Source organism: Suricata suricatta, chromosome 11, assembly GCF_006229205.1.
Source record: "Suricata suricatta isolate VVHF042 chromosome 11, meerkat_22Aug2017_6uvM2_HiC, whole genome shotgun sequence".
NCBI classification, from domain to species: domain Eukaryota; kingdom Metazoa; phylum Chordata; class Mammalia; order Carnivora; family Herpestidae; genus Suricata; species Suricata suricatta.
In genome coordinates, this window is record NC_043710.1 from 18,372,969 (window position 1) to 18,400,825 (window position 27,857).

Below are 27,857 nucleotides of genomic sequence, written 5' to 3' on the forward strand. Positions count from 1 at the left end.
GGAGGGCTGAAAACAGGAAGACTGGTTAAAAATATGTATCAGGAGCAAAAGAAGACCCAGACCCACAAACCTTCCCTTCACCCAGCCACTCAGCCAGAGAGCTCCTCTTCCTGCCCACCCCTGCGGGAGGAGGGAAGTTTATTCTCCAGGGAAATGAAGCTCTAGGTTTGGAAACGTGGACATAGTTGAGAGGAAAACGCAGGTGCAAGTCTGTATCCTGAATGATGAGCCCGACAGCCTTCTTGCCTTCTAGCTCCCCAAATGCCGGCAGCCATGTAGCCCACCTGCCCTCCGCCCCCTCACTGCCCACTGCCCGCCGCCACCTCACTGCCCTCTGGGAAGTAGGCTTGCCCTCACACAGTCTCCTTCTGATCAGTTTTCAGTGCTTCCCTGGTAATTATGAACAGATCCTAGCGTCACAGCCATTTCAAGAGCATCTTCGGCATAATGACAGAAACCAAATGAACAAATAGAAAGGCAGGGACTCAGAGGAAACAGAAACAATAGAAAAGTAGAAGGATATTAAAACAACATCAACAACAAATTATATCCTCAGGAAGAGAATTTTTCATCCATGAAATAAGAATAGATTGCAATTTTTATTTAAAAGATCTATCAAAGAACAGGAAAGAACTCTTAAACATGAAAAATATACCTTAGTTTTTTTAAAGCAGAATTGAAAGAAAAAGGCAACATATTCCAATCTCGTGAACAAAAAGGACACAGAGAGAACATAGGACAAAAAAGATGAGAAAATCCAGGAGGTCCAACATCCACCTAACAGGCTCCTGAAAAAGAAAACACAGAATGTAGAAGAAACAAAACTATCAAAGAAAGCAGTTCTCAGAACAGAAGATAGAAGAGACATGAATTTTCAAAATGTAAGGGCTCAAGAAGTAATAAGCACATGGAATTTGAAAAAAAATTAATAAACAAAAAGCAAAATAAAATACTTCAAAGCACATCACTTATGACACTGGGAATAAAGAGTATGAATACATAAAATGCACAAATCTAGGCAATGAGTTCTAGGTATGCGTTCACTGTACAATTCTTTCAACTTCTCTAAGTTTGCAATGTTCTCAAAATAAGGCTTAAAAAGTACTGAAGGAAATTCAAACCCTTTGCTACCACTAAAACATTAAGTAACTTTTGATACAGTAATATAAGCAAAAATATTTTTGTACTGATATTGAGGATTAAAACAACTTTATATTTTTAAACAGCTTTTTTTCATATAATATTAGATCCACTCATTAAAAGCATAAAATGGCTTTTGGTACATTACACTATTTTTTTTTAAACCATGGTCAAATGTAACATGAAATTGGCATTTTAACCATTTTTAAGTGCACAGTTGGCATTAGTTACATTCACATTCATATGTTGTTACGTGCAAAGTCCAGGACCGACCTTCATCTCTGTCAGAAGGTGGCTGAACATGAAATGTCCTATCTGTTATTCTGGCTGCTTACCCTTCCCTAGAGTCTGTCCTGCTCTGGTGTTGGCAAGGTCCCCCTCCAACCCCATCCTTGTCACTGACGGACACCCATCACCACTTAGAGGACAGCAGCTGTTTGCCAGATGTAACAGTGTGGGACAGGAAATGTACACAAACACATTGGATACACATGGGATGGGAACTCGCAGAGACTGAACAGGATTCCAGGAGTCTTAATGTAATCAGGATATTAAAGCCAGAATGTCCACAACAGGCCATAATTAGATTTCACAGCCACGAGACACAGTAGGAAAGGCTATCTACTCAGTGTGGACTTTCTGTTTCTATGACCTCACGCTCTGACATTAAGCTGCGGTTTTAGGAAGGTGCCTGGATTTTAGCACTGGTACCCCAGCATCTCGTCACATTTGTAGGAACCCCGTTTACCTCTCTGCCCCAAATGTTATTCTTTATATCCCCCCAACTTTTATGGGAACTGCAGTCAGCCCATAGCCTTATGCTTAAGTCACAGTCAATCCCGAGGGTGCACGTTCTCTGTGCAATCACATCCCGACCCTCTCATTTACTCCTCCCAACACGGTGCTCTCTGTGCTGGAAAACACCATTTAAATGGAAAAGACAGAAAAACAGATCTTTTGAGGAAGGGTGTAAAATCATATGATGTGTGATGGAAGATCTACCAAGTATTTACTAAGCATTAGGCATTGGGCTTTATGTGTCATCTTGTTGGAGCCTCACCCACAGCCACCCCCAAGATAGACACAGTTATTCTCATTTTACGATGAAGAAACTATAAGATTAAAAATAGGGAATGATGTCTAATCATTTGCTTTACCAGTCAGAAAGAAAAGAAAGGAAGAGAAAAGGAAAGGAAAGGAAAGGAAAGGAAAGGAAAGGAAAGGAAAGGAAAGGAAAGGAAAGGAAAGGAAAGGAAAGGAAAAAGAAAAGAAGAGAAAAGGAACGGAAAGAAAAGAAAAAAAAAGGGGAGGGGAGGGAATGAAGGTTACATAATGTGTAAGTGGTCTGGCTCTGGATCAGCGTGTGGTGGAGGTTCACGGCCCTTCCCCATGCCCTCTTTCTCTGAGTCCAAGGTAGGCATCACCATTTTATTTTATTTATTTGTTAAAAAAATTTTTTTAATGTTTATTTATTTTTGAGAGAGAGAGACAACAGAGCATGAGCGGGGCATGGTCACAGAATCAGAAGCAGGCTCCAGGCTCTGAGCTGTCAGTACAGAGCCTGACACGGGGCTTGAACCCACGAACTGTGAGATCATGACCTGAGCTGAAGTCGGCTACTCAACCGACTGAGCCACCCAGGTGCCCCCAGGCATCACCATTTTATAGACTCTGGAAACTGGAACTGCAGGGAATGCCAGAGTTTATTACTTCTAACTCTTGTCCGAGACAAAAATGTTGAAAGTTCTTCATCCTTGATAATCATTTGTGGCCCAGTAGGCAAGAGCCCACACCAAACTCTACCATTTCCAGAGGTACGTGGAATAAATATGTAACACTAACACAGCAGAAACACATAAATTAAAAAAAGGTAAATACATTTCTACCACAGAAGGAAAAACTATTAAAACCCCAACAAAATGAAGTCTGTTCTTTGGGAGAAGTGGAGAATGCTAACACACTTGAATGCCTGTATGGCATTAAGAGGAGACGAAAAGTTCTCTAAGAGATGCGGAGCTTGGTTTCGGAAAACGAACCCCTTGGAATTTAAACTGAGGCACCCCCTGAAGGGCATCACAGCTCTGATTTCAAGGCTTTGCCAGGAAAAGGAACCAGAGTCTCTGGCAAGACAACAGATGAGTTCTCATCCTGTTGGCCCGCTCCATTTGGGAAGTGGATGGTGGCCGAAGGGGAGGAGAAGGGGGGGACGCGGACGGGAAGTCATCTTGGTGTTCTACTTTTCCACACTACTCACTTGCACACACATAGGGTTTGAGAACTGCGGCAGCAGAAGAGGCAGCATAAAGGGGAGACAGAGCATGCAGAGGACAAGGACTGACATCTTGCCAACACTTCCCCATGAAACACACGAGTTGAGACAAGCACAGACATAACACAGAAGCGGCCGAGCCACTGGCCAGTGCATCTACTGGAATACAGGCTCGGTGCTTTACTGTGCGATACGCCGCCAGGGTGACACGAGGCCGGTGACTTCAAAAACTGAGTTGACATGTGTGTCATGAATCGTGTGTCCTTTGTATGGATCCAGGTGCTTCCACTCGGCAGCAGTGTGACCGGGGCAAGGCACTGAACCTCTCTGGCACCTCAGTTTCCATAACTGTGATACGACTACCACTCTTCCGGGTATAAGAAATAATAATGACAGTAATAATTTCTAACAGTGTCGATTATTTACCTTCCTTAAATATCATTGCTTAACAACCCAGAGGTTAATAAAAGTAAATAGTTAATATATGCAAAGCACCTCATGCAGACAAGGATTCAATGAGTGGTAGCCAATGGCTGACGCTGCGGGAGTAATGTGTCTTGAAAGTGGGATGGCAGTTGTGAGGTCTCTTCCAGTGAGAAGTCTAGATGAAATCCTTTGTCCTCTCTACCTTGACCTTACCATGCTTGAGGGTCCTAGTTTATCTGGATTCTCTACCCTACTTCCTATCCAAATACCCTGTTTTTATTTACAGTTTCCTCTTTGCCTTCCTATTCTTTATATCTTATCTTGAAAGCCGTGAAAGAGAGAACCACAGCTGGTGTAACGCCCACAGGCGAGCATTGTGCCTAGCGCAGCTCAGTGAGTAAGGTGGGGCACTGGCCCTCAGTCAGTTAAGCATCCAACTTTTGATTTCAGCTCAGGTCATGCCCTGCATCGGGATCTACACTGAAGGTGCAGAGCCTGCTTGAGATTCTCTCTCTCTGTCCCTCGCCTGCTCGTGCACACACACACACTCTCTCTCTCTCAAAAATAAATAATAAACATTTTAAAAATTGTTACTGATTTTTTTTAATGTTTATTTTTGAGAGAGAGAGAGACAGAGAGAGATGGCATGGATGGGGGAAGGGCAGAGAGGGAGGGACAGACGATATGAAGTGGGTGCTATGCTGATACCACAGAGCCCGATATGGGGCTTGAACTCACAAACTGTGAGATCACGACCTGAGCCGAAATCAAACACTTAACCGTCTGAGCCACCCAGGTGTCCCTTCCAAAAAAGTTTATTAATACAAAATAGCAAAAATGAGTAAGATTAAATTAAATTCCATTAAATCCAAATGGCCCAGGTCATGCTCTTTCTGTCCTCTTCCTGTATGGATGTGAACAGCAGATATCCACTCAAATGAGTGACGTCATGAGTTCTGAAGTAATTTCCAACCTAGTTCATTCATTTGAAAGCACTTACCAAGAATCTTCTTGTGCCAAATATTCTGAAGCGGTGTAGGATAAGGATATTTAGCAGAGAGTTTGAAGCAAGGTCCTGCCATTTACTATTTTTGTGACGTGTAAAGCTACTCCTGAATGAATTTCCTCCTCTATAAAACGGGGACCATGATGGTACATCTCCTGGGGCAATGATGATGCAGGGAGACGTCGCACATGAGCTCTGAGCAGCGGGCTCGGCACAGAGCTCCAGGAACTGTAGTTCAAAACAAACACAAAAGCGTTCGGCTAGCCCGACTTGCATCTTTTGCTGCCCAAACACTGGTATCAGCAATTCGGCGATCGTCACCACCAACAGTATTTCTGATGCTCATTCATTCAGGCAACATCTCCTGAGCCCGCCCCGTATTTCTAGAAAAGGGCTCCAGATGCTGAGACAAAGGCCTTCCCCTCAACAGCCTCTTCCTCGAATGGGGCAGACAGCTGGGTAAAGTAACGGGTACTAACACAAGGTGTTCAAGTCCGGGGCGGGGGACGGAGAGGTCTATACAGTGGCCTCTGCCTCCCTGGACGAGGTGAGGAGGGGACCGCTGTGTGCTGGTCAAGGGTAAGCAGGCTCGTGCTAGCATTCTGAGTAGTGAACAAGACAGGGAGAGAAGGAAGGAGAGTGGAAATGAGAGGCACCGGCCAGGCTGGCCAACGCCATGGCACCAAAAGCCTGGAATGGTGGAAGCGGTTTTTAAGTCACATGATTAGCTTTCTGTTGATTTCTTGTGAAACTTTCTTTTCCTGAGTATTGTTTTCCCGAGAAGTAAGCATGGCTGCCTTTATGTTCTTTCTCAAAAGGTCAGAAATGGGAAACGCTGATCTACAGCTAGGCTTCTATACCAATCGCTTTTCTCCTCCTCAAACATAATCCCATTTGCCTTTGGAGCACAGGGACAGCGTGGAGAAAGGCGAATTTAATTGGGGTGTGTGCCTTCACACAGACACTCCAGTCCACTGGGGTAAGGTCAACAAGCCAAGCCCCAGGGACACAAACTAGCAGAGAAGGACATTTCGAAACCGGCATTTAGTCTCCTCTGAAATACCTTTAAGAACTGACCCCCTGCTGGCTGACCAGAGAGAGTGTCTATAGTCTGGGACCTCTTGACCCCAGTTTCTGCAGGAAATCAAGCAAATTTAAACCTCCATCATTTACTCAAGACTCTGCCTTCTGCCAGGGAAAAGGCAAACAATGCTGGCAATTAACTCTGTTGCCTGATTGCACCCCCATCAGGGCAGGCCAGGGCCTGGAACCAGGCACCCGGCAACAGCGCCCCGAAGGAAAGGCGAAGCCCACCCCATGCAGCGGCACCTCCAGAATCTGGGCTGTCGACACTGCCTTCCAATCTCCCCGATGAGACCATCTCCTCTGAGATGGGAGGAGGCGGGGAGGGGAGGTGTGCATCACTGTGACAGGGTCCTGGCATGTGGCCAAAATACCTTGGCCATCTCTCGCCCGTCCTCCCAAGCTTCACGTCTCACTCCCACAACAGCTATTCATTCTAGGAGCTTCAATAGAAATCCAGATTGTTAAACTGCAATCGCATAGAAGTAACCCATGAGAGCTCCGAAAATGCCAGGTCACAATAGCAGCTGAGGAAAAGTTCTTTCATAGTGTTTATTCAGGAAAGCCCCGGTGAGCGAGCTGCGAGCCGACCAACCAGCAAGAGAGAGTCGTGGCTTTGGGTTTCAGGATGCCCGAAAGAGAGGCAGAGAGTCAACCTCCAGTGTAAAGGGCTTTTCCCCTTCAAGAAAGAAATTCAAACTCCAATTAGGTATGCCGTTGGCAACCTCACACGAGGAAAGTTGTTTGGGGCTCTCCTCTGGCCAAAACCACTCTAGCCAAAGTCACCTACCATGCAGAAAGCAGAGGAAGGTGGGGAGCAAATACATGGCCCTTGCGAACCATTCTGAAATGCTCTTGCTGGCACTGCTGGAGGGTTATAAAATCAAGAGTGAGGAAAACCACATTCCATTACTAACTAAAGGGCTCTTTCAACCCAAACCAACCAAATTCCAGACAGAAGAAAACAGCCTCGAAGCAGGACGATTCAAAATTTAATTCCTGTTAGTCACCATATCGGAGATTTTTTAAAATGTCACCGCGTGTAAATTCATGTGACAAGAAGAGAGCGAAGCGCGCTGGAGTGGACCGAGACCCGGTTTAGGGGAGGCTGTCTGCCTGAGCAGAAGGGTGAGAATTCAAAGAAAGGAAGGGAGGAGCGGACAGGCTTGTTACACAGAAGCTTTTGAGCCCTTGGTAACGAGGAGCCTTACCTATCCCCACCTTGACAGAAAGGGCAGTTTCCCTGCTTGTTTTGAAGTTATCAGCCCCTACCTCAATGTGGTTTCAATTATGAATTACCAGACTAAAAGGGGGGAAAAGCTTTGATTTATTCTTTTTTGCTCCAATTATGCATGATGTGTTTCCACTGAAGATTTTGAAAAGTATTTCATCATGCCTCTCATCCTGAAGTGGTCAAAGGGCAAAACCGAAAGGAGTTAACCCCTTCGTTTCCCGAGGCTCGCGAAGACCCCCTACCGACGGATGCGCAGCAGGGTCTCTGAGGCAAACAGAGCCAGGAAAGGGTTAAGCATTAGCATCATATTACAAACGTGCAGAAGGGTGGTGTCCCCTGTCCCAAATGGTGAGATGATATTTATGTTAATGGTTACTGGGAGATTTGAAAGGGGCAATCAGTAATGTGGCCCATGTTACCTTAGCCATTAAACCTCTACAGCCCCAACTACTGGCGGCACACGCTCTAGCGGGCATGCGCGGTCTCCGGGGCGGCTCTCCTAGATCAAGGGAGAAAAGCGTCGGCGACAGGTCTGAAGCCTACTTGCTGCGTTACGTCTTCAATTCATTCCACCCACCGAAAATGACCGATTGTTCACAAATACAAAGATAACCTGGTGGGCAAACATCTCACTGACGTCATATTAAACGGACACACGGAAGATGAAGAAAATCAAAGGTTAGAAATCCTCTTAGTGCGGCAGACGTCATTAAGTAAGGGAGATAGTAAATTATCAACTTAGAATTTCTAGAACTTCCTTTGGGCAATTTGCTCTTGAATCTGTTTTCTGTGGTGGAGCTGGAATGAGGCTCACCGCGTGCGAGCGTACCAGAGTAAGAGGCTGGGCGACTCTCTGAGGCGAACCCAGGGTCACCGGAGCGCGGGTCAGGGTCTCCTGCTAGTCCTTCTCTTCTAGATGCACGTAAGGTCTTCTCTTTTTCTTTGGTGCGCTGTGGTTTCATTATATCATCGTGCTTCGTGATTTATATATAGGTCTTCTGGAATCTGAAGTCTGGTGCCATTCAACAATTCTGGAAAGTTCTCAGCTATTACCCTTCCTGAGGGCCTCTTTCCACACTCTTCTTCTGGAACTCTGATTAGACATCTTATGTTCTTCACATCACTTCACTTTTCTGTCTTTTTGGGCTGCATCTCAACAATTTTCAAGAAATTTTTTTTTACAGTTTATTTATTTTTGAGAGCGAGAGAAAGATAGGCATGAATGGGGGAGGGGCAGAGAGAGAGGGAGACAAAGAATCTGAAGCAGGCTCCAGGCTCTGAGCTGTCAGCATAGAGCCTGATGCTGGGCTCAAACTCATAAACCACAAGATCATGACCTGAGCTGACGGTGGATGCATAACTGACTGAGCCCCCCAGATGCCCCTCAACAATCTTTGAATCTAATCATCTAATCCAATAATCAAAGTCCTTGAAGGTGCATTTCTGCTGGTTCTCAGTCATGATATTGCCTTATTTCTTTATGGGCTTGTGGGTTGTAACTGTGAGCTGCTCCTTTTTCTTAGACACTTATTATTTGTAAGAAGTGAGACCCAGATTGAAGATGAATTACTGGAGACAGAGTTTGTGTCTACTTCTGCTGGTTCCTACCAAGTCAGGGCCATTGCCGATGAAATTCTCCTCTGAGGGTGTATTTGGACCACACCTACTGTATGAAGTCAGACCATGAACATGGAAGGTGGCTTAAAACCATAGTTCTCAACAGCAGGATGGTTACAGACCTACTTCTTTTCCCCTTTAACTGAAAATACAGTCTTTTGGTTTGCTGGCTTCTCCAGGAAGTTCTTTCTGGATTCCCCAAGTGGCATAAGCCACAGCCTGTCCATCCTGCTCCCCGGCCCATTCTTCATAGCAGAAGCCCCAGGTCATTAAACTGCAAAAATGTCCACAGCAAAGCTGGCTCTGGCTCCCGTCACCTGGCTCTGGCTCCCGTCACCTGCCGGGACACCTAGTTTCCTTTAGTGAGTCAGCACACGGCTTGCTTTCATGCCAGTTTAGCAACAGGCTAAAACTGCTCATATAATATTTCATTCAGTATTTCACTTGTCCAGTTGGGGGACGGGGTCATTTAGCATATCTAATCTATGATAACACCAGTGACAGAAGACTTTCTCTATTTACATTGTCAATCTAATTATTTGCTATCGTGTTTCCTACTTAATCTGGGGGCCAAGTTTGTGTGCAAGATAAAAACACTTATGAAAATACGGCAGTGTATTATAATCGATGGAATGATGGACTGAGAATTTTCTTGAGTCTCCATTTCCTCTTTTATAAGATAGAATGATGGAGAAGTAGATCTTAAGTAAGCCTCACTTTCCTCGTCTCTAAGAACAGAATGTTAACTCTTGGGATTGTAAGGATTAAACAACAGAAAAAAATAATAGAGCCTATTATGGGTACAAAAAACAAAAACAAAAAAACACCACTGTCCTGTGAATTTTGGTTTTCCCCACCAGTGTCCTTCACAATTCTAAAATTGGTGCCACGTGATAAAGCCTTGTACTGTCAGCTGTATGTTAACACTTGACTTTTTATACTCCTACACCACTTACAATATGCTTCGACATATACTATTTCATTAAGATCTCATAATAATCCTGTAAAATAAGTATTATCCCCATTTTACAGATGATGATAACAAATGGCAAAGCATAAGGTCAAGTTAGTAAAAGGTCTTGAACACCAAGGTTTGATTCCAAAACGTCCTTTTCAGTGGTCTTGATTAGCCGTTGGTCATCAGTCACCATGCTACACTATTCTTCTGAAGCTGGTATTATCCCTAAACCCAGTCCTATTGAGGAGCAAACTGCTGCAGAGAGAGATCTGGCAAGTAACCTCTGCTCACCCAGCTCATCACCAGGAAAGAAGGGATTAAAATGTGCACTTCGGGAATTTGTGAGCTGTGGTTAGCTTACTGAAGACTCAGGTCAGAACCATCTGAATGGGTCTCTGAGAATTCCAGCTATTATCTGAGTTTTAGCTACTTTTTTCTTTACATAGCACTGAAATGCACATTTGGCTAAATGCCCACCCTCTCCTGTGGAGCCAAACTACTGTCAGGAAGACCAGTGAGGGCTGCCACTGATTGCTTTCCAGGTAGTGGAGGAAAACGCTGACATTTCATCCTCCTTCTGCTTGGAAAGGAAGCCAATCATTTAGAAGAACCCTCATCTGGCTGCGGCTTCCATCGGTGGGATGGACAGAAGCCAGTTAAATGGCTCGACATAAGCCATATTAAAAGAATTTGGAATGAGGAGAGAGTGGGGTCCGTGTGCTGATGCTTTTAATAATTCATGAGTTATATCAGCCTGCAAGTAATAAACTGCACTAAATTGTCTATGGTAAAGTAGTTTAAGACACCGGCTGATCAATTAAATGGGTGAACACAATACAGTAGGGGCAAAACTAACACATCATGGATTTTCTGGTTCACAATCTGATATGTTAAAAATAACAGTTCAGCTATGTGACATAGTTCAAAAGATTTGGATTATTTTGGGGACATAATTATGATCCCCTGATCTGTTACTTACTAAATATACTGAAAACACTTGTAAGATGTGCCTTAATGAAAATACTAGTGATTTATTTGATGCAAATAAACAGAGCTGATCTATCATCCAAAGCGTTCGAGAATGTTAACAGCAGCTGAAACAGCTACTTCTCACGAGAGGTAAAAGAAATTTATGATTCCGTCTGACTATCCTGCACCTGAAATTTTCAGACAGTTGGACAGAGAAGTCCATCCTCTGGCCCAGGCACGAACAGGTCTGCTGAGCCCACTGACTGCAGGGCCCACCATGGTTTGGGAGACTTCCCCGACAGGGTAAACAGAAACTCCTGAGAGACGTGGAGCCGCAGCTGAGGCTTCGAAGCACAAAACACCACCGCCGTCGCGAGCAAGAAGAGCAAAGGCTCGTGTAGTTCTGAGCGGACAGGAGTGTGACGCCGCCGGCAAAGCTGGGACAACCCGGGAAGAGCAACCTCTAAAATGTCGTCTTTTCTTAATTCCTCATTTCTCTGGCATTCCAGTGAGGCACAGGTTTTGTCTACTCTGCTTCCTCCTGGAAAAAAGAAAGGCAGGACCCTACAAGTGCAGAAAGAACAGGCAAGGCGACAGTGGTGGACAAGAATTCAGCTCATTCTGGGACGTGGAATAGACGACGTCTCTTGCCAAATGACACACGGAGACGTAGGATAAAATATAACGAGACTCCTTTTAAATACCTAGCTGAGGTCACAGGAAGCAGAGTCCCAGGCAGCAAAAATGAAGAGAAAACCGCACTTGGGGGCTGGGAGCACAGGAGGTGGCTGGCTCCGCGGCCCCCTGTGGAAGGCGGAGGGAGCTGCTGGGCTTAGTGAGATCAGGGTTCAGGTCACTGCTCGGAGGACAATGTCTTTGGGCACAGGACGTGAGGGAACTAGAAGTGGGACAGACACACAAAGGACGAATCCCTCAAGGCCTGCACAATCAATGAATAGGTGGTCCGGGACATCACCCCTAGGAGATGGAGGCAATAAAAACACTTCTTTTTGGGGGCGCCTGGGTGGCTCAGTCAGTTAAGCATTTGATTTCAGCTAAGGTCATGATCTTGGGGTTTGCAGGTTCAAGCCCTGTGTCAGGCTCTGGGCTGTCAACACAGAGCCTGGAGCCTGCTTCAGAGTCCATGTCTCCCTCTCTCTGCCCCTCCCCCACTCATACTCTGTCTCTGTCTCTCAAAAATAAATTTTTAATGTTTTTTAATAAAAAAACAAATTTCTTTTTCAATCTGAGTTTAGGTTGGAGTGCTTTCAACAGAGGTCAGCCCTTGTACAGGTTTGGGGTTTAAACAAAATCTGCATCTGTCCTGTAGAAACCTCCTACTGAGAAATTAATGTTAAACACTGATTTATCTCCAGGATACCTCTGGAATACCCAGAAAAAGCCCACACAAACAAACAAACAAACAAACAAACAAGAACAAACCAACCTTCTGGAGTAACACCCCCTTAGCCCAGGTGGCAAAGATTACCACAAAAAAAACCTTACTGAAGATGAACTCACGAGGCGCCTGGGTGGCTCAGTCGGTTAAGCATCTGGCTCTTGATTCGGGCTCAGGCCACGATCCCACGGTTGTGGGACTGAGCCTCGCGTCAGCTTCTGCTGTGCTGACACCATGAAGTCTACTTGGGATTCTCTCTCCCTCTTTCTCTCTCTGTCCCTCCCTGGTGTGCATTCTCTCTCTCTCCCTCTTTCTCTCTCTCACAATAAATAAGTAAACATGAAAAAAATAGATGAGCACACATTCCGAAGTCATAAAGCATCTAAGGAAACAATGCAAGAGGAGCAAGGCAGGAGTAGACCTTGTGAGAAATTTAAAAATTGGATAATTGGAGAATATAAAGTATTTCAAATAATTAAAGATATAAAAGAATGGATTATAAACATATTTTTTTAAAAAGACACTACAAATAAAAGACCAGGCAGACTTGAAAAATAATTAGAGTTTCTAAAAATAACCACTGAAATTTAAATCTCAATAGATGGGTGAAAAAGAAAATTGGTCACAGCTGAAGGGAAATCGATGTGAAAACATTATCCAGTGTACAGTACAAAGAAATAAAAATGTGGAAAAAGTGAGGAGAAAAAACCTGAGAGACAGAACTACAGGATGAAGGAGGTCTGACATACATTTAACAGGAGAAGGAAAGATTAGTGAAAATGACAGATATGGGATATTCAGAGAGAAGACAACAGAGAATTTTCCAAAACTGATTAAAGACATGAAGTCTCAGGTCAAAGGAAACAACAATAACAACAACAACACTCTCAAAAGCTGGAAGAGAATGGGATTAGAGATGAGCCATTCAGCAGGCGGAGAGCCTTCGAGGGCGCTGCGGCCAGCCTGCCAACTTCCAGAAACAGCAGGGTATCTACGTGGCCTCAAAGCATTTCCCCACCAGACACAGTAAGAACAAAAGTCATGTGACACTGAAGAAATCCAGCCAAAACCTGTGCGTGAAGTCAGAATCACCAGCCATGTGACAAACTGACCCAATGTGTCCTCCATCATGATGTCCAGAGAACACGCTACTTTTGCAGGATTCCTATAAAAATGCATAATTTGAACTTCGAGAATTTGAGATTGAATGCATACATTGGTATAAAAGTATAGGACAGAGCCAAATCAAGAGGCATTTTAGAAAATAACTACATGTTCTCTTAAAACACACCATGTCATGCAAGGCGAAGAGAGACTTGTTCTAGAGTAAGGAGATGAGAGAGACATGACAACTGATGCACGCATGGAAGGCATGGTCTGGAATTTCCTTTTGCTATAAAATGGACTTTAAGAAAACTGGCAAAATCTAAATAAGGTCTATCAATTAAACAGTAATATTATATCAATGTCTCTTTCCGATGACTTTGACAACTGCACTGTGATTCTATATGAGAAATATTTAGAAGTGAAGATGGTTTGTATCGGCAAATGGCTTAGGAAATGTATATATACACACATATATGAATATAAATGCATATACACACGTACAAAGGAGAAAAGGAATATGGTAAAATATTAACATTTGATGAATATGGTGTAGCATGTACAGAGACTGTACTATTTTTGGAACTTTAAGTTTGAAATTATGTCAAAATAAAAAATTAAGTAAAAACTACAGAGAAGTTTAGGGCTATTTAAGCAAACAAACAAAAAGCAGACAGAGCAACATAAACTACCAGGCAAAGCAAAAGAAAAAAGCTAAACTTTCTAAGAATGTCCAGGAAGAGGGGACTCTGAAAGCAGACATAAGGAACATCGGTTCCAAGATCGCTTAAACTGAGAGGCATAGACAAGCCAACCCTCTCTCAGTCCTCCCTTCCCCAGTGCTCCCACCCCAGCCCCCAGCCCCACCACCTTTGCAGGAAAAGAGAAGTTTATTCTCTGGAGAAAATGAAATAGAATCCAGAGACCCCAGGCATGGAAGGCAGAGCAAGGCACCACACCAAATACAATGAATTAAGTGATTATCTATAAAATGAAAAATAAGAAACTCTCTCCTCTGCTCCCCCGCCCATTCAGCTCCCCAACCACTTACAGCCAAAACATTATACATCCTTCCCCACGCCCAAAAAGAAGGATTATTTTCTGGATCAATGAACAAATTCAACAGAAATAACCCATGAATACGGACATTTGGGCAAATGACTAGGTCATCACCCTATTAACCTAAGTAAAGCTCACCAGTTGATGATAAGCCTTATCCATGTACACGAAGCTTCCAATCAGCTTTCGGAATCTCACCCTTAAATAAAAGAAGACTGCTGAAAGCCTCAGGTATTTGAAGAAAGTTTCCAATATGAAAGATAAAAAACAAGGAACTGAAAGAAGAGTTCAAAGGACACGATACAAGGAGCTCAAACAAACGAACAAAACAAAATCACAGTATCTTTTTTTTTTTAATGTTTTATTTATTTTTGATACAGAGAGAGACAGAGCATGAGAGGGGGAGGGGCAGAGAGAGAAGGAGACACAGAACCGGAAGCAGGCTCCAGGCTCTGCGCTAGCTGTCAGCACAGAGCCTGACGTGGGGCTCGAACCCACAAACTGAGATCTGACCTGAGCCAAAGTCAGAGGCTTAACCAACTGAGCCACCCAGGCGCCCTAAATCACAGTATCTTTAGAGAGGGAAAGTACTGTATCCTTGCAACAGTAGGAAGCTATAGAAAAAGCTTAATTAGAAATCAAGAAAAAACTTAGAAATTAAAAGTGAACAAAATTTTGAAAATCAAAAGAAAGGTTAGAATAGAAAATTGAGAAAATATCTAAGAAACTAAAACAAAAAGATCATTGCAATAAAAAGAGATGATAATCAGAACAGAAATGATAAGGAAAACAAGGCTCAATCTAACACACTCATTTAGGTAACAGAAGTTCCATAAAAAGATAAAAGAGGAAAACATGGGAAGAAAAGAATCAGACATAAGACATGAAAATTTCTCAGAATTGGACATGAATTTCCAATTAAAAGCCCCCAAATCAGTATCCACTGAACAAAAAACACTCATACCACAGCATATCATAAAATTTGAGAACACAGAATTTCCCGGGAAGATAAAAATGTCGCATAAAAGGATTAGGAATTCGAATGACATCTCATTTTTTGAAATTAAAATGGGAAACTTCAAGGACAGTGGAACCAGCTTTCAAAATTCTGAAGAAAACCCACATCAACCAGAAGTCTACACTAGTCCAATTATTAATCAGATGTGAAATAGAATAAGTACACTTTCAGACATACAAATTAATCTCCCAATGGTCTCTCCTTCTCCAGAAGCTGTTGGAAAAAATAAACCAAAAAAAAGAGAAAGATGTTAGACCTTGGAAACAAAGAATCCAACAAAGGAAAGCAAAAACAGGAATTCCCAGAATCCATAGTGAACTTAAATTTAGAATGACCACTGCATAGGAAACTCCAGGAGCAATCAATCCAGACTGGAGCTTAAGATGAATCGCTATAGGAGAAAAGGCAGGGGGGTGGGGAGAAAGAGAGAAAGAAAAAGACAAAAAGACAGAAAGAAAGAAAGAGACAAAGAGAAAGAAAAGAAAGAGATAGAAAAATCCTATAGGTTTTTATGCATGACCATTTTCCTCTTTTCTTGGAGAACTGACTAAAAATCAGTTAGTGATAGGTTCATATAAAACTAAGAGAAAAAAAAGAGGCAGTTATTAACTTCCTGGAAAATAAAAAATTGTACAAGAAAAAAAGCATAATTATGGTTTACTGCTTGGTTCAATTAAAAACAATATTTATATAGTCCTAGTGATGCATGTAATAAACACTGCTTTTATCAAAGTGGTGAGAAAGCCCTACTGGTAAGATGGAAAATGTGAAACATGGAAAGAAAGAGGAGCGAACAAGAGACAAAGTCCTGACCCAAAGGAAGTAAAAAGATAATACCTAGAGTTGAGAAATTAAAAAAAAAAAATCACACTGTAAGCATTTTTGGGGGAGATAGGAAGATTAAATTCTAGAGGAAAGCTAAGAGTTGAAAGCAGTTGCCCCTTGGTACAAATTGAGATGCCTCAATTTTAGTTATACGCTTTATTTTACTATTTGAATTTTTAAACCATATATGTTGGTGGGAATGCAAACTGGTGCAGCCACTCTGGAAAACAATATGGAGGCCCCTCAAAAAATTAAAAATAGAACTACCCTGTGACCCAGCAATTGCACTACTAGGCATTTATCGAAAGGATACAAAAACGCTAATTTGAAGGTGTATATGCACCCCAATGTTTATAACAGTGCCATCAACAACAGCCAAATTATAGAAAGAGCCCAAATGTCCATCAACTGACGAATGGATAAAGATGTGATGCATGTGTGAGTGCATGTGTGTGTGTGTGTGCGTGTGTGTATAATGGAATATTCCTCAGCAATCAAAAAGAATGAAACCTTGCCAGTTGCAACAATGTGGATGGAACTAGAGTGTATTATGCTAAGCGAAGTAAGAAAAAAAAGACAAATATCATTATGACTTCACTCATATGTGGAACTAAAGAAACAGATGAACATGGGGGAAGGGAAGGAAAAATAAGATAAAAACAGGGAGGCAAACCATAAGAGACTCTCAAATAGAGAACACACTGAGGATTGCTAGCCGGCAGGTGGGAGGGGGGATGGGCCAATGGGTGATGGGCACTGGGTGTTGTATGTAAGTGACGAATCACTAAATTCTAATCCTGAAACCAATAATACAGTACATGTTAACTAACTTGAATTTAAAGTAAAAAAAAAAAAATGTGAAATGAAGCAATATAGCTGAGATAAAAAAGAAAACCAAAACCCAGCAATCAACCTCTCCCTCAAGCAATGGGGAAATTTTCTACTCTGCAGCTGTAACGAGCCATTTATTAAGAAATTACACACGAATATTCACTAATTGGGAGGGATGTAACTTTCATAAGATACTAGAAATGAAAACAAAAAATTCATCATCCTGATGTTACAATACCCAGTGAGTCTAGTTTCCTGGTAACTTCTACTGCGGAATCATTTGAGCAGACATCACGGGAGAACTAAAGTGGCCCCCCAAAAGGGGAAAGGGAATTTGTGCCAATAACTGACAGCTAGGGCACATGCCAAGGATGACTGTGCCGAAACAGTCGGTATGTGAAGCTGCGTTCAGATCAGGCTTCCACGGACCCTGAGAAACCTTTCCACTCGCTGCCCTCCTCCCGGCTGTGTGATGGAAGGACGCAGGCAGGGCTGGATCCAGGGAAGCAAGAGCCAGAAGAGCGGACTCTATGAAGGGAACAGAGGCTGGACCACATGCAGGGAAACGGTGTGTCGATTCACCCACCACCACCACTGCGGCTGCCGTGCAAGCGTGTGTTCCCGGGGATGCGCGCCTCTTTAGGAAGGACCTAGGGTTAGGGTGCTCATGCCAAAGACCCAATTGACACAATCACCTTAGCCACACCCCCAGGCTCATCTCTTCTTCTTATTCCTTACACGTCCTCTCTGTATGAATCTGGCTCATCTTTCCTGTTTGTATCTGACCATCAGCCAAGTTCTTTGCTTGTCACCCCAGATCAAGCTCTTGGGATCTTATGCATCTGCCCACCACAGACCTAACTCGGCTTTCTTTAGTCCCTGGCTACTGATGGTCTGAGACTTTCTAGCTTGTTTCCACGGAAGCCACTACTGATATGAAACAGTTCAGTGGCAAAGTCTACACTAGGGAAGGTTTGAATTCCCAGTAGCATATGGGACCCCTTGTGCAACTGTGATCCTTTGAATGTGATACCTCTAAAAACAAGACTTCAAAAAGCTTACATGTACTTAAAAATTCAAGCTTGAATTTCTAAATTCCATACATACTTTAGTCATATCTAAAGTGGGAGGAAGAAGGGGAGAATCAGCCAAGAAGGCCTCCTGGGGGCAGGGTAGGCTTTCAAATTCCAGAGAAACATTCCACAACCCGGAAGTTCAAGGGCACTGAGCAGAGTTCAACAGACTGCTAACATGGTATCGCTTCAACGCAGAGCTCCGTTTCAAGCATGGGAGCTGGGCTCCCTCGGCCTGCAGAGTGATTTACTGCCTGGCCGTGTGCTCAGGGCAGTGACACTGTCGGCTGCTTGTACAGCCGCACTGGTGACTGGGGGCTGCAGCCTGGACATCTCGGGACGGCCAGCCCTGACGACTTCATGCGGCTGGGACAGATGCAGTCTGACCCGTCTCCAGACGCTTCGGATTCAGGCCCGAGGAGTCCAGAAGAGGAACTAGACGGGAGCACGAGGGCCTTCCTCTCCAGCAGGGGAGCCAGGGCACACACGGTGCACCAAGCCCACGTCATAAAGTATGGTCCCCGGACTAGCAATATCGACCCCATCTGGGAACCTGCTAGAGATGCAAATCCCAGGGCCCCCCAGACCCACTCAATCTGGAACTTGGGGGGAGCGCAGCGATGTGGGTTTCAGAACCAGCTAGGAGAAAGAATGCCCTCACCTCCCCGAGACCTTACAGGGCTCCGGCAGGCTCCGCCATCTCTTACCCACACCTCTGATTCCTGCTCCTCGAGGGTGAAACGTGCCATCAAGCACTCTGACACCCACTGCCCTCTGCCAGTCCCTTGCTGAGGCTCGGGCGTGGGGCTCGTGGAAGTCCAGCCCAGCGCACGATCCTCGTCTGACATCCTGCTTGCAGCTAGGCCGCCCCTCAGGCTAGATTTCACAGGAATAAGTTCTTGTTTTTCAACCTCATTCTTATGCTGGATGAAATAATTCATTTTAAGTCATTTCCGTATTTTTCTCACCAATTTTTGTCAAAGGCCATGGGACCACTGTTCTCTCTCCTTTTTGCTCTAGGGCCGGTAGAGCCCTGCAGAGGATGAGAAAAATCTGCAGTCTCCTTATCAGTGGTACCTAGGAAGGCAAACTTGAAAAACACTAAATGCCCGTCTAAAGGGCCTTCATAAATAAAGTTATGATGTACTGATAAAGGTGGGGTACAATCTTTCAAGTCACATCATAGAAACACGACCTGGAAAAATACTGTACTCTCAAACATGATTTGAGGGCCATATTATATTGAGTTTTTAATGGGGCACCTGGGTGGCTCAGTTGGTTAAGCTTCCGGCTTCAGCTCAGGTCATGATCTCACGGTTCGTTCATGGGTTCGAGCCCCACGTCGGGCTCTGTGCTGACAGCTCGGAGCCTGGAGCCTGCTTGGGATTCTGTGTCTCCCTCTCTCTCCGACCCTCCCCTACTCACACTGTCTCTGTCTCTCAAAGTAAATAAAAACTATAAAAAATAAAAATAAAACACTGTCACCGAGAGGATGTGGTTTTGGTCCCACATGCCAGAAACCCAAAATTCACAGCTGCTGGCTAACTGCATCCCCAGAGCACACGGAATGCTCACTTGCTGGTCTCCGTCTGCCACACATGCTCACACTGGGCAGAGCAGCAGAGATGAGGCGGGAGAGGGTGTCCGAGGAACTCCCCCATGACACAGGCGAGGCCCGGATGTACAGATGAGGCCTGCCCCAGCCAAGACCAGAAATGACACTCATGTTAGAAGTGATCGAGGAATGGAGGATTCGGGGAGATGACAAAGCTTTGCTGACATCTGCGGAAAAGGGAGAAAGACGAAAGCACATGGCAGGACCAAAAAGGCAGGGAAATAAAGGCAGCCTTGCCGTGAGGAACTAAGAAAACTGCTGGTAAAATCAAACACGTTGTGCTCTAATAAGGAACCTTAACTTGGTGAGAAATTCCTTCCAAAGAGAAGAATTCAAACAAAGGGCCAATCTCTCCAAACCAGATATATCTGCTGCTGCAAAGTCAACCTCAAGAATTATTTTGTCAAACGTGTTCAAGTTTCGAGAGTGTGGCACAACATGGATAATGTAGTGTGCCTCCTACCTAGCGAAAGATAAAGGGCAAAGGGCATCTGGTGACACAAACACTTGGTTTCTACAAGGCCACCCCTCACTATCTTTATCACACACGCACACACACACACACACACACGTTGTTCTGTTGTTGCTGTTTACATTAAACTAAGACAGTAGCATCTGGCAAAACAGGACGCTGCTCTCACTCCCTTCTCTGGCCTGAGCAAGCTGAGTGCATGGCCGGCTGGAGGCCCTGACAGCAGATCTCCAAAAACACCAACTCGTCCCTTGATTTACTGACCAAGATCCACACCTCCTCCCACCTCGCAGTGTCTGATACTGTAAATTTGATGGAATCTAGAGAGGAGACTCCCCTGCAGGCTGGGCTCATAGAAACCGCATCTAGCGTAGGTTAAATATTTCCAAAGGGGAGGGGAAAGTTAACTATAAATAAATCAGTGCTACTCAGACCTCCTGTCAGTTGCCTTCACCGAAAATGCCCAAATGTATGACCGACTGCTTTAAATCAGGGCTCTCATCCCTGAGCTCCTAGAAATGTGGTGAGCACTAAACTCCCCTAAAAAGAACTGTTTAAGAAGTTAAGACACACACACACACACACACACACACACACACACACACACATTTTCCAGTTGCATATCCAGATTTAAGCTCTTTGTACTTACATTCTTTCCCAAATTGATAGTCTAGCATTATGACCATTTTGTCCTACATGAGAACACAACTAGTTCAGAACTACAAATTTTCATGCACTACTTCCTCCCGGCCCCATAGTCTTATGAAAAACAGAGAATGAAAATTCCAACCATCTCTTCTCATCGGATTTTTCCTAGCATTTTGGATAAAGTAAAGAAATAAAGGCTCACCCTTTCCACACTCTCTGGCGGGGCCAGGACACCCCACCTGTGGGATTCCCCTGTAGAGGAACAGGGTGCTTCTGAGTCTCAAGCTTACACCATGTAGCTGGGACAGTGGCAACGTTTCAGCCCAGAGGAGGCTCAGTGGCACCTACAAAATTCCAGAAGTGATTCGAGACCATCAGAAGACCGGGTTCTCACTTGTGCATACAACCTGCTGACTGTATGACCCCAGCCAAGTCATTATGCACTGTGACATTCACTACGTCCACTTAGTAGAAGGGAAGGAACATATCACTTTCCCCACCTTCTCAGCAGGGTTTAGGTCAGATAAAACAATGGATGTCACATAGGCATGTGAGGAAGCCCAGGATGGCTCATGTCCTGGGATCCCAATGTTCCTCCTTTCCTCCCTTCATACATAATGGCCTCCTGTCTGAATTAAATGTCCTAGATATTACCAGAAATGGCAAGATAACTCAGAAATTCCATCAAGAAGCTTAAAACTCTATAGGAAATTATGCTTCTCTGCATGTTAAGTGACAGGAAAGAAATACAGAAATATGCTCTAAGAGTCACAAAGAGAAAAGATTACTTTCTATTTGAGGGGTCTAGAAAAACCTCATGGAGGAAGGGGTATATGAGCAGGTCACTGAAATTTGGATAAAATATGGACACCGGGGGTGACAGTGGAGAAAGGCATCTCAGAGGCACAAAGAAAGAAAAGCATGGAGCATACACAGGAAGGACAAGGTTGTGTTGCCAGAAACCCAAATCCCTCTAAAAGGAAACAGAGGGAATAAAACCAGAAACAGGCTGGAGCCGGACCAGAGAAGGCCCTACAGTCAGGCTGAATTTACACTCCGGCGGCACCCTTGCCTGTGAACCCCATGTGCCCACACTCCCTATCTGCATTAAAATACCGTGTAGGGGTGCCTGGGTGGCTCAGTTGGTTAAGCGTCCAACTTCAGCTCAGGTCATGATCTCACAGTTCGTATGTTCGAGCCCCGTGTCGGGCTCTGTGCTGACAGCTAGCTCAGAGCCTGGAGCCTGCTTCAGATTCTGTGTCTCCCTCTCTCTATCTGCCCCTCTCCCAAGCATACTCTGTCTCTGTCTCTGTCTCTGTCTCTGTCTCTCTCTCTCTCTCTCTCTCTCTCAAAAATAAATAGAACATTAAAAAAATTTTTAAAGAAAACTTTAAATTTCAACTAGAAAGATAAATCTTGCTTTCAGATAGCAAGACCCACAGCAGTGTAAACTCTCCAAGGGCATGGATCTTCTCTGTTTTGTTCACTGATGCACTCCAAGTACCAAGAACACTGTTTAGCAGGTAGAAGGTAGTAAGCACTCAATAAATACCTACTGAATGAATAAATACCTAACATAATCTAAAAATTCCGTGTGACCAACAAAATACAAATCGGATTTATGTTTATATTCTGGGAGAAACTAACAGAGCTATCAACCTTCCATTTGAAGAATACACACATGTAGGATTTTTATCTAGCAGATGAGCACAAACTCAAGCATTCAAGGCTATGGAAGGCATGGAGACCCCAAATAACCACCATGTTACTGGTAGAACTATGAAGTGGCCCAGTCTTTTGAAAGGACAATCGTGAGCAAGTCTTAACCGTGGCAATCCATAAGGTCTCTAGGTCGCTTCTGCTGATTGTTTTCCTCACACTGTGATGGCAGTGTTCATTGAAGCCATCCATGTAAATAAAGCACTTAGCACTGTCGTTGGGAGAGAGCAAGCACTCAAAATATAAGCTATTATTATTAAGCTGCCTCTAAAATCTTTTCAAGAATTCTAAGCACTACAACTGCAAAACTCATCAGGAAGCGTTGGATTTCCAACAAGAGCCAGGCCTCCCCATCTACCTCTGCAATAAATAAGCATACTGTCCTCTTAGCCACACTGAAAACAAACTAGAAGCTGCTGCTTCTGTGTTTCTTACTTTTGTTATCATTTCAAAATTAAGCTGACTTTGTCAGACCCCAAGCACATCCTCATCTTAGGAAGCTAGGATTTAAATAACCTCTATAAACTCCGGACGTCTTTCTCTGGCCTGTCCTGACATCTGGACCGTGGCTGACAGGGTTAGCGCCGGAGTCACTCACCACAGTGGGGGGGTCATTCCATTCTTCATAGGACAGGGCAGCGTAAGGATATATGCGGTCATTGATGATCTGCAGAGTGGCCAGGGCAATGGCTTTAATGGACTGGAAGTACGCTTCCCAGAACCACCGTGCCTGTAAAGAAAACAACACTGTCTTAAGTAAGCAAGTAAGTGAGACGGAGTGCAAGAACTAGATGCTCTATCACAGGCAACTCTGGGTCTGGGCAATTCTTTTATTCCCAAAGGGAGAGAGCCTACGGCAAACGTTCCCTGCTGTTCAAGCCAGCTGCAGCGGAATGGTGCATTTATCAAATCCAGTCAAAACAGAGCGGGAGCTAGCGAAGTACACACTGGATTTGATCTGAGAATACGAAAAACTATGTCTGATGAAAATATCAACATAGCGGAGCAAGTTACAGTCCTTTTCTAGATAAAGTATACAAGTCTCTAAGTTTATAATTCAATAAATTTTTAGGTATGTACATACTCTTGTAACTATTACCCCTATTAAAGGTACAGAACATTCCAGCACCCCAGAAGATTCCCTCCTGCTTCCCAGGCACTTTCTTGATCACCCTAGAGTAACCATTATTCTGATTTCCCTATTGTGCCTGCTACTGAATTTCATACAAATGGAATCAAAACAGTATTTATTCTCTTGTGCCTGACTTCTTGTGTCAACAGAATATTTAAGTCAGATTTTGCTGCCAAGGTTATGCTGGCCTCATAAAATGAGTTGAAAGTGTTCCTTCTTTTTCTGTTTCCTGAGAAATGTAGTGCAAGGTTGGCATTATTTCTTTCTTGAACGGTTTAGAAGAACTCACCCAAAAGCCATGTGGGCTAGGTGTTTTTTGGTGTGAAGGTTTTAAATCATGGATTAGTCCTCTTTCATCGACACAGGATTATGGATATTTTCATCAGTGTGCCCGCTTTAAAAGTAGTATTTTTCAAGGAATGTGTTCATTTCATCTAAGTTGTTAAATTTATTGGACTAAATCTATTCAATGCATTGCAGAATTTGCAATAATATACTGCTTTTCATTCCTGATGTGGTAATCTGTATATTTTCTTTGCATTTCTTTTTACTAGAGGTTAATCAACTTTATTAATCTCTTCAAAAAAAACCAATGTTTGGTTTTGCTGATTTTCTTTATCATACTTTCTTTTTTTCTTATCTTTCTATCTTGTCTGCTATTATTTTTATTTCCTTCTATTTGGGGGGACTTGAATTCATCTTGCATTTAGCTTCCTTTTTAAAAAAAATTTTAATATTTATTCATTTTTGAGAGGGGGGAAAGAGAGAGAGAGAAAGAGAGAGAGAATATGAACAGGCAGTGGCAGGGAGAGAGAGGGAGACACAGAATCTGAAGCAGGCCCCAGGCTCCAAGCTGTCAGTGAAGAGCCCACCATGGGGCTTGAACTCACAAACTGCAAGACCATGCCCTGAGCCAAAGTCAGATGCTTAACTGACTGAGCCACCCAGGTGCTCTGCATTTGGCTGCTTGAGATAGTAGTTTAGACTGCTGATTATAATCTTTCTTCATTTCTAATACATGCACTTAAAGCTATACATTTATCTCTATGCATTATTTCAAATGCATCCCACCCAATTGTATGGCATTTTCATTATAGTTTAGGTAAAAAAAAATTAATTTTTTAGAAGTACACCATTTAATCTCCAAACATTTTGGGATTTTCTATTTATCTTTCTGTTACTGACTTCCACTTTAATTGCACTATGGTCAGAGACCGTGTGTTATTTCAAAACTCTGCCCTTTATTCCTGACTACATTTAGGCTCGCCTCGGTCTTCGGCTTATAGCAGCGCGCCTAGGACATACCCAGGTGTGGCTCACTGCATTAACACCACTGAGATTCGAGCTTCTTTACTCTGTGGTTTGATGTCTTTCACTGTTTTTAGAAAAACCTTAGCCAGTATTTCTTTACATATGGAGTCTCCTAGGACAGAAATGTTTTTACCAGGCCCTGTAGGTCTCTTATTCTCTCTCCTGTGCTGCAATCTAGACATTTTCTACTAATTTTTCTCCTGGTCTAATAATCCTCTGTCCTTTGTGTGTGCATGTGTGTGTGTGGGTGTGGGTGTGGGTGTCTATACTGTTATTATACCCATATATTCACTCCTCAATTTAGTTCGTATGTTTTTCAGTTACCGAATTTCCATTTGACTTTTTTTTAAAGTAGATTTCATATCTTTGCTGAAATTCTCTTTTTTGGGGTGCCTGGGTGGCTTACTTAAGCGTCCGACTTCAGCTCAGGTCATGATCTCGCGGTTTGTGGGTTTGAGCCCCACATCTGGCTCTGTGCTGACAGCTCAGAGCCTGGAGGCTGCTTTGGATTCTGTGTCTCTCTCTCTCTCTGCTCCTCCCCCACTCATGCTCTGTCTCTCTCACACAAAAATAAACATTTTTTAAAAATTCTCTTTTTTATGGAGCACGGTCCCTGATTGGTAACCCCAACATCTGAATCACCTGTGGATCTCTTTCTGCGTTCTGTTTGTACTCTTCATTTTGGCCTTCTGGTTTCCATTTCTAGTGTACCTCTTAATTGTATTGGACACCAAACATTCTATATTAAAAGCTGTAGAGGTTCTAGATTAGCTTCCTCCTAAGAGTGTGGCATTTCTTCGGGAGGGCACAGGGGATGCAGTCAGCCCCCTTTAATCCTATCAGCGGGTGCTTTGACCTTTTGTTAGGGCTAACTTTTCTTGGCTTTCCCTTACTCTTCCAGTAGTGTGGCCCTCTGGGGCCCTCAGGTAAAGCCTGGAGGGTCCAGCAGGCCTGGACCGCCACATTCCATGTCACCGTACTATATCTGATGGCCAGAGTGTCTGCACAGCTCCTCGGGCTCCCAGCTGCTGCTTTCTGCAGGGATTCTTAGAGTCTTGCTCTGCTCACCTCAGGAGCTGGCAAACACTTCAAGGGGAGACCACAGGCCCAATTTCTGCTTGCTTCCTGTGGTTCCCGTCTTCCGGGGATTTTGTCTGTCAAGTCCCAGACACTTTGGGGTACCCCTAATTCCAACCTCTCAGCCCTAGGGGTTGCTGCTAGGGCTGCTGCCTTCTGCTCGGACTCCAGAGGCACAGACCGTGACTTAGAAAGTGCCCCCAGGGAAAAAGCCCGAGGGAACATGTCGCTCTGCTGAGTCCCTTCCTTCAGGAACCACAGCCCCTCAAGAGTGGACTGTGCTGATGGCTCTCCAGCGCCTCTAAACTGTTGCTGTATCTACTGTAGCAAGTTTTGATACTTCTTTTTCTTTTCCTGAAGGAGAGGGACTCTAATACTAGCTATTCTGTCACAGCCCAATGTGGCTTTTTGAAAGAGGACAGTTTTCTTGTCCAAGCAGAGTTCAGATTCAGTCCCCAAGAAAGCAAGACACTGGTCCACATGACCTGTCCAGCTTCATTCAGACCTGTGATTCCACTCGGAATCTGAGGCCCATGAGGATTTCTGCAAGAGAGGGGCCATTTGAAAACGGGACATGAGAAATTCGAAATACAACCAAAACAGGTGGAGGGAAAAGATACCTACCTTCTAGTCTATATCTGCGGACTTCTGTTTCCCCAGTAAGTTCTCCATTCATTAAGGAGAGTATATGATGACTACTCCCTCCACTAAGTAGAAGAATGAGGCAAAGCCTCACAGTGAGAGTTTCTGCTACTCAAAGAAAAGCTGGTGGGGATTCTGCTACCGAGGGTACCTGGCATATGCTGTCCCGTACTTTGCCCTCGCGGTGCAGCCTCATGGCTGGCTGGCTGCCATTGCTTCTCAGATACACGCTGCTCACTGCAATGTCACCCCTGCCTAGTCATGTTGCTGCCAGCCTACCCATCATCTAGTCAAAATATTTACATTTTATGAGACCCGACAGAATCCATCTTCCCTGTGAAACCTTCGCTGATCACCCCAAATACCAACAACCTCTCCTTACCATGAAAGCCCACAGCACTCAGAGCCTTTCTTTAGCTGCAGGGTGCTCCTGCTATACACTGTCCCAGAATGGCGTCACTGTTACTTCAGATGACCGCTTTGCCCTCTGCAGCTAGACTACAGGCTCCTCACAGGCATTAGGATGTCTGACCTGCTGCAGAGCATTCTGCACATGTGACCTCGTTTGCTCTTTCTAACCAGCGTGTCACTTAATCTGGGACCATTTCCTGTTCTATGCGAGGAAACCAAGATCCAGAGACGTTAAACGGCAGAGTCACAACTCAAGCCCAGGACTTCTTCCACTTCGTTCTAGAGTGTAAGGAGTACCGGCCACATCAAGTTTTAGGAAATGATCCTTTCTCAAGAAACGGAGAGGTGTGAAAATTCACTCAGAAGCATGAGCCCACACACATACACAACTTACACATTCACCTCCTTTTCTACCCCAGCCAGCCCGTTACATATTCTTTCATTTTAAATCATACTCAAACTAACCTACACTCAAACTTAAGCATTCCAGAGCTTTAGGTTCCCATCCAACCACAGTGGAGACAGGAGCCTTTGGGATTTATAGGAAACAATGACTGGTAACAAATCCACCGAGCATACCAGCCAAAGGCACAACTGTAGGACAGAGCTTCTAATTTAAGATGTCTCAAATCGTCTCATCCTGTCCACCAAATTGTAATTCCCTCAGAAAGGAAGCAAGCTTTGCAAATAATCACGGCTCCAGTCTCCGCCTGAGGCTAAGAGAACTTCTCAGGTTAATTATTTCCGCAGGGCCTCGCTAACACCCTGTGGTATTTAGAAGGCACGATAATTCACGGCCCCTCCAGGACTCAGCAGCGG

General features: G+C 44.1%; 1 protein-coding gene across 2 annotated transcripts in view; it reads right to left on the reverse strand.

Moving 5' to 3' along the window:
- EXT2 (exostosin glycosyltransferase 2) overlaps positions 1 to 27,857 on the reverse strand; it is a 136,071-nt gene that overhangs the window by 44,508 nt on the left and 63,706 nt on the right. Inside the window, exon 8 of one of the 2 annotated variants that reach the window (XM_029956193.1) lies at positions 23,064 to 23,195. The exons of the other annotated variant lie outside the window; for it this stretch is intronic. Within the exon in view, the coding sequence (XP_029812053.1) occupies positions 23,064 to 23,195 (132 nt within the window). The remainder of the gene's footprint in view (positions 1 to 23,063; positions 23,196 to 27,857) is intronic. 2 annotated transcript variants of the gene reach the window in all.